Source organism: Triticum urartu, chromosome 4, assembly GCF_003073215.2.
Source record: "Triticum urartu cultivar G1812 chromosome 4, Tu2.1, whole genome shotgun sequence".
Taxonomy (NCBI): Eukaryota; Viridiplantae; Streptophyta; class Magnoliopsida; order Poales; family Poaceae; genus Triticum; species Triticum urartu.
This window is the reverse complement of record NC_053025.1, coordinates 583,622,572-583,636,098: the sequence shown is the minus strand read 5'-3', so window position 1 is coordinate 583,636,098 and position 13,527 is coordinate 583,622,572. Positions and strand designations below refer to the sequence as shown.

Below are 13,527 nucleotides of genomic sequence, written 5' to 3'. Positions count from 1 at the left end.
TGATGGTTCATCCCAAGTACAATCTAGAATGGTGGTTGTTTCATAAAGAGCAAAATACACAGAAGGTCCTAAAAGTATTCCAGGTGTATCAAAGGTCCTAAAAGTTTAAAATCGTTCACTGTGTGTCATAAATGTGTGTAAGTCAGTTCACCGCGGGTCTTAAAAGTATTCCAAGTCCTAAAAGTTGTGGGTAAAATACACATATAGGATCCGCAGTGAACGATTTCAAACTTTTAGGACCTACTTGACACACTTGTAATACTTTTAGGATCTCTAGTGCATTTTACTCTTTCATGAATCTTGGTCATCATCAACTGTAGCTGAATCGAGAGATTGGTGTAAGCTTTGGAGTACTCTTGTCAACTTTCGATACACCTCACAATCGCGGTATGGCTCCCTCCCCTTGCTGCTCTTCGCGTGGAAGAGAAGACTTATGGCGTCATGCTCTTTTAGATTGTTCCATGTCGAGATGTCTATGGGCATTAGTAAATCCTGGAGTGGTGGAACATATGGTTTTGACAAATGAGGGCAATGCAAAACAATGGCCTTTTGCGATGAAGGCTTCCTTATCGCATGTTGACTTTGTGATGATGTCAGTCACACTTTGAGCGATTTGGTCGGCCCGCCGAAAAGCGATCTATGAAAATGAGTTCCAACCACCTGTTTCAACACATTTGTTTGTCCAAAGCTTTGCAGGTGTGTTGAGGGCAATTGCGGACAAAGATAAGAAATAAGTTCAGCCAAGGAAGAAAGAGTCTTGAAGGTTACCGTGGACATTGCCATCAATTGGTTTTGCCAAGTGTAATGTTTACGGAGTTGTTGCGCGACATGGGGGTGGAGGAGCAGTTTTAGCATTTTGTAGAGTAACAATGGCTTATACCTCAGGTCAACATCAATTACTTTCAACCGTATTACTGAAGCTTTGGCGTGTAGAGAAACTCAAGCCTTGGCAGATGATCAAAATGCTCGGAAGATCCTCATCTCATCCGATAGTGCAAGTATCGTCAAGGATATTGAGGAAAAAGGCGGAGGACAACATGCAGTGGTAATCAAGGAGCTTATTGCCCGCAAGGGAGATTTTGAGGTTTGGCAAAATTATCTTTTTCTTTAGAGCTTGGTACGTAAGAATGTCTGGTTGACACAACATCATGATCTTGTAACAACCCCTACGGACATTGATCAAAAAGGTAAAGTTGTTCCCTCAAAACAAAAACACCTAACAAGCAAAAATGTTGCTTCATGAAAAATTAACTTTCTCGTTCCATACAACCATATATTTATGTAGAAGTTCTATCATCCTAATCGTCAAAACTGAAAGGTTCGGCAATGCGCGCCATCCGGGTCTACTTACTATGCCCAGCAATCGACATTATTTTCATGGTATATCGGATCATCACGGCCTTAAATGCAATGTATACGTGCATCTCCCGTCTCCACATTCATTCATGTATACCGATTCCGTGACACCTCGAGCCAGTCACACGAACATGGCACTCGATGAAATCATTGAGAGAAGGTGCACCGTGCAGGCGGTCTTTGCGTTGCATAATTGAGTTGTCATTTCGGTGTATATGAGGGATAGCTAGCTAGTGTCGCCATTTTTTCAGCTCTGGTTTCACATGCATGCAATGCGGAGGTAATGGGGAACGTCGACAGTTCACACGCGGTTTCCACAATCCATCTGGAGCTTTACCCGGAATAGGAGCCTATCGTGGCCGTCCTACGGGAGCCATTGCTACACCCGAAACGAGAAGCAAATTATTCTCGATCGGTTGGCTGCTGGCTACAACTACTCGGCTCATTCCTTTGAGCACATACGCTTCTCTCTCTCTCTCTCTCTTCTCTCTCTCTCTCTCTCTCTCTCTGTCTCTCTCTCTGTCTCTCTCTCTCTCTGCACGCGCGGACGCCATGGACAAACCTCCGGCGGCAGCAGCAGCCAACAAGGCTGGCAATCCTCCGGCGGCAGCAGCAGCCAACAAGGTTCGCAATCCTCCGGCGGCAGCAGCGGCCAACAACTTTGCCAATCCTCCGGTGGCTTCGGTATGTGGTTCACAAATCACAATCATTTCTCGCAATATATATCGACGCTGATACTTTCCTCCCTTGCTTGATTGTGCTCAGCTGTCTCTACGTGATCGGCAGTAAATTAAGTAGCAAATGATCTGACATATAGTGTGTAGGACTATAGGAGTAACCTGTGACAATCGCTTGATGGAAGTAATATAAGCCTTCAGATTCGAGCTAATTTCAGTTTTCTATCTACGTGTTCTTGTTTCTATTTGGACTGGCCAGATCTAATTAATATATTGGTTAGAGCTACACAGCGACTCTACGAGCTATATTTGATTAGCCCCTCGCTCTCTTTTGAAAATCTGCTGCTAGTAGTAGATCATAACCAAGGTGCTGTATATATAGTTTTCCATAGCTCGGTTGCAGCTAAAAAACCCTTGTTCAACAGCTGCAGGTGGTGGTGATAGCTCCTGCAGCGAATGTGGTCGTCAATGCACCAGCGAATGTGGTCGTCAATCCATCAGCAGAGGCGGCGTCAGCGTGTGGAGCTGCGGTAATGTGATTCCAACTTATTTCTGTCATACATCGATGCTGCTACCTTTTCCTTCCTTGCTTAAATGTGCTTTGTGTTTCTCTACGTTGTTGCCACTTGCCAGTAAACTAATTAGCAGATGTCAGTTTTGTATACGCGTTCTTGTTTCAGTGTCGCAGATCTAGAATACTGGTTAGAGCTACGCATCGACATAATAGATAGGAATGATGATCTTCTCAAGTACTGCTTCCCATCAGTTTCTAAAAAGAAGTACTGTGCTGTTTTCCACAGAATTCGCAGATAAAAAAAAAAGAGAAGTGCATTTTTCAACCCTGAACTCTTGCCCTAGTCTAATTTACAACCCCGAACTTCAATACCATCTAAATTACAACCCTCAACTCTCAAAATCGGTCAGGATTCAACCCTCCCCTCCCGCTTGACTGGTTCAGCATGCCACATCAGAAAAAATTCAAAATTTCAAGAAAATATAATTAAAAATCTGTAAGATCGAGAAAAAAATCCAAAATAAAATTTCCCGGGAAAAAAGTTTGCGAAAAAAATTCGAGAACTTTTTCCTGTATTTTTCGGGAAAAAATAAAAATAATAACTTTTTTTTGGAAATTACTTTTTTAGAAATTTTAACTTTTTTATTTTACATTTTTAAATATTATTCTTGGTAATTTGAAATTTTTCCCCGGAGTTTTTTTATTTTAAGTATTTTTTGGTTTTTCATGGAAATATTGATAATTTTGTTTTTTGGAAATTCGTTTTTTATTTTTCCCTAATTTTTCCTGGAAATTTGAAATTTTTTATTTCTTTTCCTGGATTTTTTCGATTTTACAGATTAAAATTTTTTTTTTGCTGACGTGGCATGCTGACTGGACCTGTTGACGGGTCAAAACCGGTCAACAGAGAGGAGAGGATTGAATCCTAGCCGGTTTTGAGAGTTGGGGGTTGTAATTTAGACGGCATTGAAGTTTGGGGTTGTAAATTAGACCAAGCCAAGAGTTTAGGGTTGAAATATGCACTTCTTTCTAAAAAAAACTTGTTAATTTCCGTGACGAGCGAGCGTGAAGATTGCTGCTTTAATTACTACCCCCGGTGACTTGTTAATTCAGCAGTATTGCTTGCATGCTGGTACCACTGCTGAACTGAACTGACCCGTTGAACTGACTGCTGCAGGCTTCTGCAGCGAATGCCAATGCCTGGAAGAAGAAGAAGGACAAGTGTTGCATGATATTTCTGGTCGTTGGGCAGACCTTCCTGGCTCTGCTGCTGGTAGCTCATGCAGCGTACAATGCGGCCAATTCTCCGGCGCCGGGAGCAGCGGTAATGTGCTTCACAGTCATTTCTGTCAAAACATGTATCGATGTTGCAACATTTTCCTTGGATCATAAAACCAAGGTGTTTATTTGAAATTGCATAGCTTGTGGGGGGCGTGATCTTCTCAAGTATAGTACTGCATTCCATCATTTTCTAAGAAAAGGCACTATTTTCCATGGAGGTTGCAGATTAAGATCCTATCCTTGTTAATTTTCCTGACGAACGAGCGATGTTCGCAGATTTACTATCCCCGATGACTTGAGTTTGATTGAACATGTGCTTGCATGCTGGTAATGTTATCGCTGCTGAACTGAACTGAACTGACCCGTTGAGCTCAACTGCTGCAGGATGTTGCGCTGCTGACAATTTGGCTCATCTGTCTGGCGTTGAGCGTTGTTATGCTCGTGCTGCTGTGCATCGAAAAGTAGAGAATCTATGTCACGTCTGGAGTAGATTGCAGGAGTGCGCGCGCCACCCGATCGATGAGGACGACGGTAAATAAGGTGGCGCAAGTGTGTGTTAAGTTATCGTGTGTGGCCTGCGTGCCACCTGTGTGGAACTTATATATAAGGCCCCGTTTGATAGCTCAGTTTTTTTAAAATATTCTAAGAATACTGCAGTTTTTAAGATTACCACAGTTTTAGTTATCATGAGGTGTTTGGCTGCCACTAAAAACTATGTTTTTAATATTGAATTATTTGCAAAACCGTGGTATTATCTCTGTATAAAAAAAAAGAACCCAGGACCTCTTTTTTTAAAACAGAGCTCGTGAAAGAAAGGCGTCATCCTTATCTTCTTCCTTGCTCCAAGCCGTTGTTGCCCCCTCCTTCGTTCTCCCGTTGCTTTCGCTCGGCGAGCTTGTTTTGCCGGATGTCTTTCAGTGTGGTCCCTAGCCGGAAGCGGTGCAGACCTTTGTCTTTGCTGCGCTAGCTGCTGCGGTGCCCTGTATGTTGGCTAGCTGCTGCGGTGCCCTGCTAGCCTAGAGGAAATAGGCAAGCAAATCCTGCTGGACTCGAGCTTGCTACTCAGACGTATGGATGCAAAGCTGATTTGCTGCTCTTCTTGCTCATGCGATTTTTGTCTACCCGTGCTGGCCACAACACACGAGTGTTCATACCCAACTATATAATCCACTCTAATGAAGCAAAGTATGGAGTGGTTGCAACTAGCTAGGAACATGCGTGTTTGTAGCTGCTATCAACTGCCTAGCTAATTTACATTGTTGCATAAAGCACCAGCCAAACAGGTCACAGTATTCCCAATACGGCAAAATATTTTGGTATGTCAAAATTGTGGTATCTTGCACCTACGGACTAAAATACTGTGGTTTTCAATACTTCAGTTTTTGCAATACCTTGCTATCAAACACAGCCTAAGCTGTGTGTTGTACTACAATCAAGTCCGAAGATGAAAGTAAACTGAACTCTAGTAAGTCAGGCATAGTGAACCTCAGGTACGTCGGCAATCACGCCGGCAGTTGGTATCGACCGAGGCTGATTCCCGATTCTCGTGACCTTGAGCTGTAAATTCTCGTGCCACCTGTATATTTTCTCTTTGGTTTTTTACTTGGTTTTCAACAATAAATATGGCTGCTGCTTTTTAGAAGCTGGATAATTAAAACCTATTTAAAAATAAATAATATATTTAAGAAAAAAGTTCAGCCTGTGTTTTATAAAAAAGTTCAGTCTATATAAAAATAATTCATCATATATTAAAAAAATGTTTTTTGTATCAATAAATATTAATCGTATAACTAAAAAAAGTTCACCATTTATTAAAAAAATTCAATGTGTATGATAAATGTGCAGTTTGTATATGAACACTGTTCGCATATACTAAAAAAATCAGCCTGTATTCGAAAAAAAATGTTCACCATACACTGCAAAGAACCAAAAGAAGAAGAAAAACCAATCTAAAAAGGAGAAAAAGAAAAAAAACGAAAAAAATAAAAATTGAAGAAAAGGCTAAAATAGAAAACCCGCACATAAAAAACAAATGAATTTGCGTGCTCGCTGCTGAATGACTTAGCCCATCCCGTCTCTGCTTCAGCGAAGCCGCGCCTATATAACGCACGCGGACGTCATATAGGACTGGCAGTGTTACACCATGTCAAATGTGACTTTCGACCTTTGCAACCGACCCTTGTATGTGATACAACTATACATTTGATTATGAAAGCGTATTACCACATCATTATATATTTGATTAGATGCAATTTTGTTTATCCAAAGGGCCAAAATATTAAATTTATTATTTTATTTATTTTATTTCGATTATACATGCTTTGGTGCATGAGTTACATGGTCCTTGTGTAAAGGCCGATATTTATCTATCGCTCGGAAGGTCAACCTAGCAGGTGTGGAGTTTTAACATCATCACTGGTTTGATTGGAGACCGAGACAAGTCGAATAAACATTGTTATTCAGATTGGAGTTTTGCTTGGGTGCTACACATATTGAGGCTTCCAGTGATTCATTTATAGTAGTGCAACAAATATACCGTGCTTGTCAATGTTTTGCCGAATCACTTATTGATCATCTTCACATGTGTCTAGAATTATTCTACTTTTAAATGTGAATGGATAAGCATATAATAATGGCATTGGTATTACAATTATAGAAAAAATAAAGTGAAATAATAACTAAAACAAATGAATATAATGAATTTTATGAGGAATATTGAAGTAATTGCATTTGTATTGCCTCTTAAGAAGAATAAAATGAAATAAAAATTTGAGAATTTGCACACAACTTTGCACTAAAATTGTACTTTTTTGTTCTAAGCAAAGAATAATCTTATAATCGTGGAATTTCACACATATTGCATAGTATTTTGTGAATACATTCATACTCACCCAGCATCCAAAAATACTCAAGAAAGGAAATTATTTTGAAAACCGACTAATAGAGAAAAGAAAAAACACATAAAAACAGAAAAACAAAGAAATTACAAAGGGAGAGAGGGAAGGACTGGGTCGTACATGTAATGGATCTCAGCCCATTAAGCAATTGACTGACCCAAATTAGAGGTCAGTCGGTTATTACCATTACAAAACAAGACACACAACATATAGAAAAAACACACAGGATAATCTTAGAGGAAAATCAATCGTCAAGAAATTGACTGACCCAAATTTATAAATCAGCTGACCGACATATAGCTAAAGTGACCGAGTACACCATGTTACAAAATGGTGATTGTTTGGCTGGACACATCTGGAATCAGGAAAAAATCGACTGCACCAAAAACAATTTCAGGTGATCGAGATATAGACGGCCCCTAAAATCATCGCTGGAAAGTGCACTTAGAAATGTTAAGCATTATGCCGGGAATGTAGAAAAATAACTGAAAAAGCACACAGAGTAAATGTTCGTGGCTTCAGTTTTTGGAAGTACACATTGATCTTACATGCACGGCCCCATTGGGTAAGAACTAATTAAGAAACAACTATAGCAATATACACTATGGTCTATATGTTCTACGGACGGATTAAACTTTCTTTGGAGAGTACTGGGATAACCTCCATGCCATCTAAGCGTTGTCCAATCGGGCAAATGGTGGTGAATGTCCTTGTCCTTGGGTAGTAATATCCCAACTCTTTGCCTGTGTTGAGAAATATCCAGTCACCTTGGGGATCAAGAGCCAATGGTGTAGTCTTGTCCGACGAGTACTCGTCCCCGAGCTCGATCCGATGACCCAACAACCAATCCACTCCTTCCTCCAAGATCCATATGTCCACAGCGTTGGCTCTGTCGTTGGAGCAAACAACACAAATGCTGCCTAGGAGCTCAACGATGGACGCAACGCGCTCATAGTCGCATCGAAGTCCCTGCAACACCTCGAACTCTTTGGTGCTAACGTCCAACACCAACACCTCGCATCGTCCTCTTGAAGGTTCTGTGCAAAGATCAGGATCCACCATCCAGTAGAGTTTACCTCGAGCGTATGCCGGCTGCATGTTGGCGACCGGCCTCGGAGGAGTGCTAATCGGAGTCCAGTAACACGATGTAACGCCCTCGATGCGGCTATATCTCCCACGTGTCGAGACACGACTTAGAGACATAACCGCATTGAAAGCAATGTCACAAGTCAGGCAATCATTACAACATCCAATGTAATATATAATAAAGGGGGGAGATACATAGTTGGCTTACACTCGCCACGTCACATCAAAGTACATAAATAACATCCATCATACAAACACTCATGGCCCGACTACGGCGCCAAAATAGAAGAAAACCCAACATGCGACAAGGCCCTGAATCGAACCCCAACTAGGCACCACTACTGATCATCAGGAAAAGACACGTAGTAACGCTGAGAGTCCTCGTCGAACTCCCACTTGAGCTCGTACTCGTCACCTGGAGCGGAATCACCTGGACCTGCATCTGGAGTTATAGTATCTGTGAGCCACAGGGACTCAGCAATCTCGCACCCTCGCGATCAAGACTATTTAAGCTTATAGGATTGGGTAAGGTAAATATAAGTGGAGCTGCAGCAAGTGACTAGCATATGGTGGCTAACTTATACGCAAAAGAGAGCGAGAAGAGGAGGCAAAGCGCGAGCGAGAATCTAGAAGAACAACCTGCGCAAGCATTACTCCAACACCGCGTCCACTTCCGGACCCCGCCGAGAAGAGGCCATCACGGCAACACACTCGGTTGATTCATTTTAATTAATTAAGGTTCAAGTTATCTACAACCGGACATTAACAAATTCCCATCTGCCCATAACCGCGGGCACGGCTTTTGAAAGTTCAATCCCTGCAGGGGAGTCCCAACTTAGCCCATGACAAGCTCTCACGGTCAACGAAGGAATAGACCTCCTCCCAAGACGTTCCGATCAGACTCGGTATCTAGGTAACTCAAGACACTTCGACAGGTTAAAACAAGACCAGCAACACCGCCCGAATGTGCCGACAAATCCCGATAGGAGCTGCACATATCTCTTTCTCAGGGCACACTCAGATAGGTCAAGCTACGAGTGAAACCAACCCTCAAGTTTCCCCGAGGTGGCCCCGCAGGCTGCCCGGTTCGGACCAACACTCAGAGGGAGCACTGGCCCGGGGGGGTTAAAATAAGATGACCCTTGAGTCTGCAGAACCCAAGGGAAAGAAAAGGCTAGGTGACAAATGGTAAAACCAAGGTTGGGCATTGCTGGACAAGCTTTAATCAAGGCGAAATATCAAGGGGTTCCCATTATAACCCAACCGCGTAAGGAACGCAAAATCCGAGAACATAACACCGATATGACGGAAACTAGGACGGCAAGAGTGGAACAAAACACTAGGCGAGAGGCCGAGCCTTCCATCCTTTACCAAGTATATAGATGCATTAAGATAACATAGCAATATAATGATATCCCAACAAGTAAATAAATGTCCCAACAAGGAACGGCTCCAATCTTCACCTGCAACTAGCAACGCTATAAGAGGGGCTGAGCAAAGCGGTAACATAGCCAAACAACGGTTTGCTAGGACATGGTGGGTTAGAGGTTCAACATGGCAATTGGGAGGCTGACAAGAAAATGGTAGGCATCGTAGCATTGGCATAGCAAGAGCGAGCAAACTAGCATAGCAAAGATAGTAGTGATTTCGAGGGTATGATCATCTTGCCTGCACAGTTGTCAGAGTTGACTGGATCCTCACAAGCAAACTCAACGGGCTCCTCGGTAGCGAACTCGTCTCCCGGCTCTACCCAAACAAGACAAACAATCAACAAGGATACAATCAACCACGTGCAAGACCAAGCAATATGATGAAATGAAGATATGCTATGCGGGATGCGATGCGGGATGCAAAATGCAAGATATGACAGGAAATGCATGAACCTGGCCTCAACTTGGAATTCCAAGGGTTCCACTGGAAAGATGAGATGAAATCGCTTGAAAACGATATAAAGAACGCCGGAATCGGAGTTACGGTTTGGAAATGGCAAGCATTTCAAAAATGACACCGGCCTGCGATTTACAGCAATTAGGCATCTAAATGCAACGAAATGAACATGCTACAGCCACCAAACATGACAACAAAATACATGGCATGGATGCACACAAGATGCTTAACAATAGACTAGCACTGAGCTACGGCCAATTCATCCATTATGAGGTTCAAACAAGCATGTCAAAAACGCAAATGCAAAACAGATTCCAGACTTAGTGAAATTAACACTTGTCTGAAATTTCAGATCACGAAGCCCTCTTCGGAGCAGCAAAATAACATGATACATGACCTGATTAGGGCAAGCAAGAACATGACATGGAGCTACTCAACAATCTTAATAAAAGTCCCAAAGTGACCTGGGGCCAAAAGGGATCACAAAATATACCAACGGGCACACGAACATGGCTAAAACACAATCAGTTTTCAGACTTGGTGAAAACTGAGACATGCTGAAATATAACTCACGAAGGCATGTAAACGAGCTCGATGCACTCACTACGGTGCAAGTCATGGCAAGGCAATCATACATCCATTAAGAAGGCACAAAATACAAGCTAGACATGGCAATAACAATGGCATAGCATGCACGGATCAACTACAACAACATCGGCAAAATCGAAAACGAGTTGACGATCTGCCCAGATTCACCATGAAGCAAAAGTAGAGCTCGATTGACTCAAGCTAGGTGCTCCATAATTGCAAACAAAGACATGGATGGATAGAGCACAACATGAATAACGAAACTCCTTTACTGATCATCCTCAAAAGAGGCACGGATCACTAGGAAACAAGCTTAACATATGGCATCATGAACCAAATAATCCCAGACTTAGTGAAAACTACTAAGTCTCTGAAAACAGATTTCCCGTGTGCCTCATTTTGCAAGCTTGCACAAGTCATCACACACACTCTAAAAATGCATGGGTTGCACCTCTGGAAAGAAGACAAAATCCTTAACAAAACATATGAAGGACTCACAGGCATAGCATGCACACAATAATCATGGCAAAAATGACAAAAGTCTAAGATGAACTAGCAGATCTGACAATTAACTCACGAAGCCTCCTTCTAACAGCATTTCGGGCATCAAGATGAGCTCAAATGAAAATGATGCAATGGAATGAAATGATGTACTCGTCGAGGCGAACATTTTGATATATTATATGTCCAAAACGGAGCTACGGATGCAAAGTTGCGGCAGGTCAAAGTATGCATAAAAATTAGGGTTCGGGGATAAAAAGTCAACCGTCAAATTTCCAGATCCAGATCGGGCACGGGAACCGAGGCACGCCGGAGAGCATTGTAGCTGGCCGGAGTTTGAGCTCTTGCCAGAGTTCGTGGTTGCCGGCGTCGGAGAGGAAGAAGAGGAGACCGTGGCGGTGGTGCGGCTCGGCGGAGGAGGCGGCTTGGACGGGGGCGGCGCCGGCGATGTGGAGGCGCGGGTGGCGGCGTGGAGGCCCGCGGCGGCGGGACGGCGGCCGGCGTCGTGGAGGAGAAGAAGCGGGGCGGCGGCGCGGCAGGTGAGGATGGCGGCGGGCGACGGGGCGGAGCAGGCGGCGAGGCGGCTCGGCCGGGCGGCGGCGGATCCGGGCCGCGGGGGCCGGAGTCGGGCTCCCGGGCCGTGGCGGCGGCGGGGATAGGCGAGGCCACGTGGCGGCCTACGGTAGGCTGAGGGGAGCGGGGCGGACACGTCCGGCTCGCGCGGACGTTGTCCGGCGGCGGCGGAGAAGTTTTTTTAGGGTTTCGGGAAGGGAGAAGATCCGAAAACGGAGGGGTGTATATATAGGCATAGAGGGAGCTAGGAGAGTCCAAATGAGGTGCGGTTTTCGGCCACGCGGTCGTGATTGAACGCTCTAGATGATGGAGCAGAGTTTGGTGGGTTTTGGGCCAAATTGAAGGGGTGTTGGGCTGCAACACACACGAGGCCTTTTCGGTCCCTCGGTTAACCGTTGGAGTATCAAACGAAGTCCAAATTATACGAAACTTGACAGGCGGTCTACCGGTAGTAAACCAAGGCCGCTTGGCAAGTCTCGGTCCAATCCGGAAATGTTTAATCCCCAAACACGAAAGAAAGCTAGAAATGACCACCGGAGAAGAACGAAGCGCCGGAATGCAAAACGGACAACGGGGAAAATGCTCGAATGCATGAGACGAACATGTATGCAAATGCAATGCACATGATGACATGATATGAGATGCATGACAACGAAAACAACACACGGATACAAAGACCCGAACCCGAGGAAATAAATATAACTTAACGCCGGAAACGGCAAGGGTTGGAGTACAAATAGGGAAAGTTGCATCCGGGGTGTTACACACGAGGTATCAATGAGCTGGACAAAGCAGTCGAGCTGGTAGCTCCGAGTCGCAAAGTTTCTCTCTCGGTAGGCGAGGAGCACTGGCACGTGCTTCTTCGTCCTTGCATCGTACCCCAACCCGATCCTTCCAGGAAAGAAGGATCCATCTTCGCTGTCGTACTCCTCGGATATGGGCTTGTAGTAGCCAACACTTGGATTGCAGATGAAATCCCATGAAGTGCCCTTCCAGTCGATGCAGCTGCCGACGACTAGATCGTGCACAGGTTTCGAGGAGCATGGCACTCTGCGATTAGAAGATGGTTGTTGGTGCTTGTCCATTGGCTGCAGAGGAAAGAAGACGCCAAGGTAGGGTTCTAGGAGCATCACTTTCAGTAATTTCTGGTTTGCATCGTGGAGTAGTGTGTGTTGTTGCATGAATCTATCGCTCTTGACCACTGCGTGCCAGTCTTTGCACACATGGCTCAGTGAAGCGAGGGAACGAGCCGACAGCCACTTGAGCACATTCGACCAAGCCTTTCTCCACGGCGACGAGAAGATCATCTCCTTGTTCGTACGGCCTACCGACATCAGGCTCTCCTCAACAGGCCCATGGTATGTGTTGGATTATGGATGGGCCTAGACCCATATAAGACACTAATCCCTGATTAATCTTGAGGCCCATGTATGAGATGGCAGATGGTGGGAAGTTTAGTCCCACCTTGCTAGTTGAGGAGAGTTGAGACCTCTTTATAAGGGATGCTCTACCACTTGCCATTGGGAGCTTGGAAAGAGGAGTGGTACATGCGCGCTCCTCCTCCGCCGCCCGCCTCGCCTCGGGTCGGGTAATCAGGGATTAATTAACGAGTCGCTAACATGTGGGCCACTGTCCAAGACGTTCCCAACTCTGTTCGCCTCTGCTTCCACTACTTCCTCTGCATCGACACCATGGTCGACGACGCCGAGGCTGCTGCTCATAGAAGTTTCGATTCTATGTTCTGTACGTGTTAGTATGCTTAGGTATCACTATGAGATGCATACCTTTTATGCGATGCTTACTGTTTACTCATGGATAAGTCTAATCGGAAAAGTGCTAATATTTCCAACAATCCAAAAACCTTATTTTAGGCACTTCTCGATTCAAGGCTTTGTTGCTACTCTGAAACCGGAAAAGTTTACCGGGACGCATTTTAAGCGTTGGCAGACTAGGACCACCTTGTGGCTCACAGCGATGAACGTGTTCTGGGTTGGTGGTGTGTCCCTCACAGAAACGATTGCTCCTGAACAGGAGAAGGCGTTTAGGGAGGCAACCACAATCTTTCTGGGAGCAGTTCTGAGTGTGATTGGAGACAAGTTGGTTGACGCCTATATTCATATGGGCGTTGCCAAAAACTTGTGGGATGCGCTCGAAGTCAAATTCGGCG

At 44.4% G+C, this 13,527-nt stretch overlaps 1 protein-coding gene across 1 annotated transcript; it reads left to right on the top strand.

Moving 5' to 3' along the window:
* Positions 1–1,782: 1,782 nt before the first annotated feature.
* Positions 1,783–4,571, top strand: LOC125554262. The gene is made up of 4 exons (XM_048717836.1): positions 1,783–2,040; positions 2,459–2,563; positions 3,725–3,871; positions 4,213–4,571. The coding sequence occupies exons 1-4, from the start codon at positions 1,909–1,911 to the stop codon at positions 4,291–4,293; spliced, it is 465 nt and encodes a 154-aa protein (XP_048573793.1). The 5' UTR covers positions 1,783–1,908; the 3' UTR covers positions 4,294–4,571.
* The last annotated feature ends 8,956 nt before the right edge of the window (positions 4,572–13,527 follow it).

Bases quoted from the DNA above. Each gene is read 5' to 3' on its own strand.
- LOC125554262 (XM_048717836.1), top strand. From the start codon at position 1,909: ATGGACAAACCTCCGGCGGCAGCAGCAGCCAACAAGGCTGGCAATCCT. The intron at 2,564-3,724 runs GTAATGTGATTC...TGACTGCTGCAG, and splicing joins CGTCAGCGTGTGGAGCTGCG to GCTTCTGCAGCGAATGCCAA. The intron at 3,872-4,212 runs GTAATGTGCTTC...CAACTGCTGCAG, and splicing joins CTCCGGCGCCGGGAGCAGCG to GATGTTGCGCTGCTGACAAT.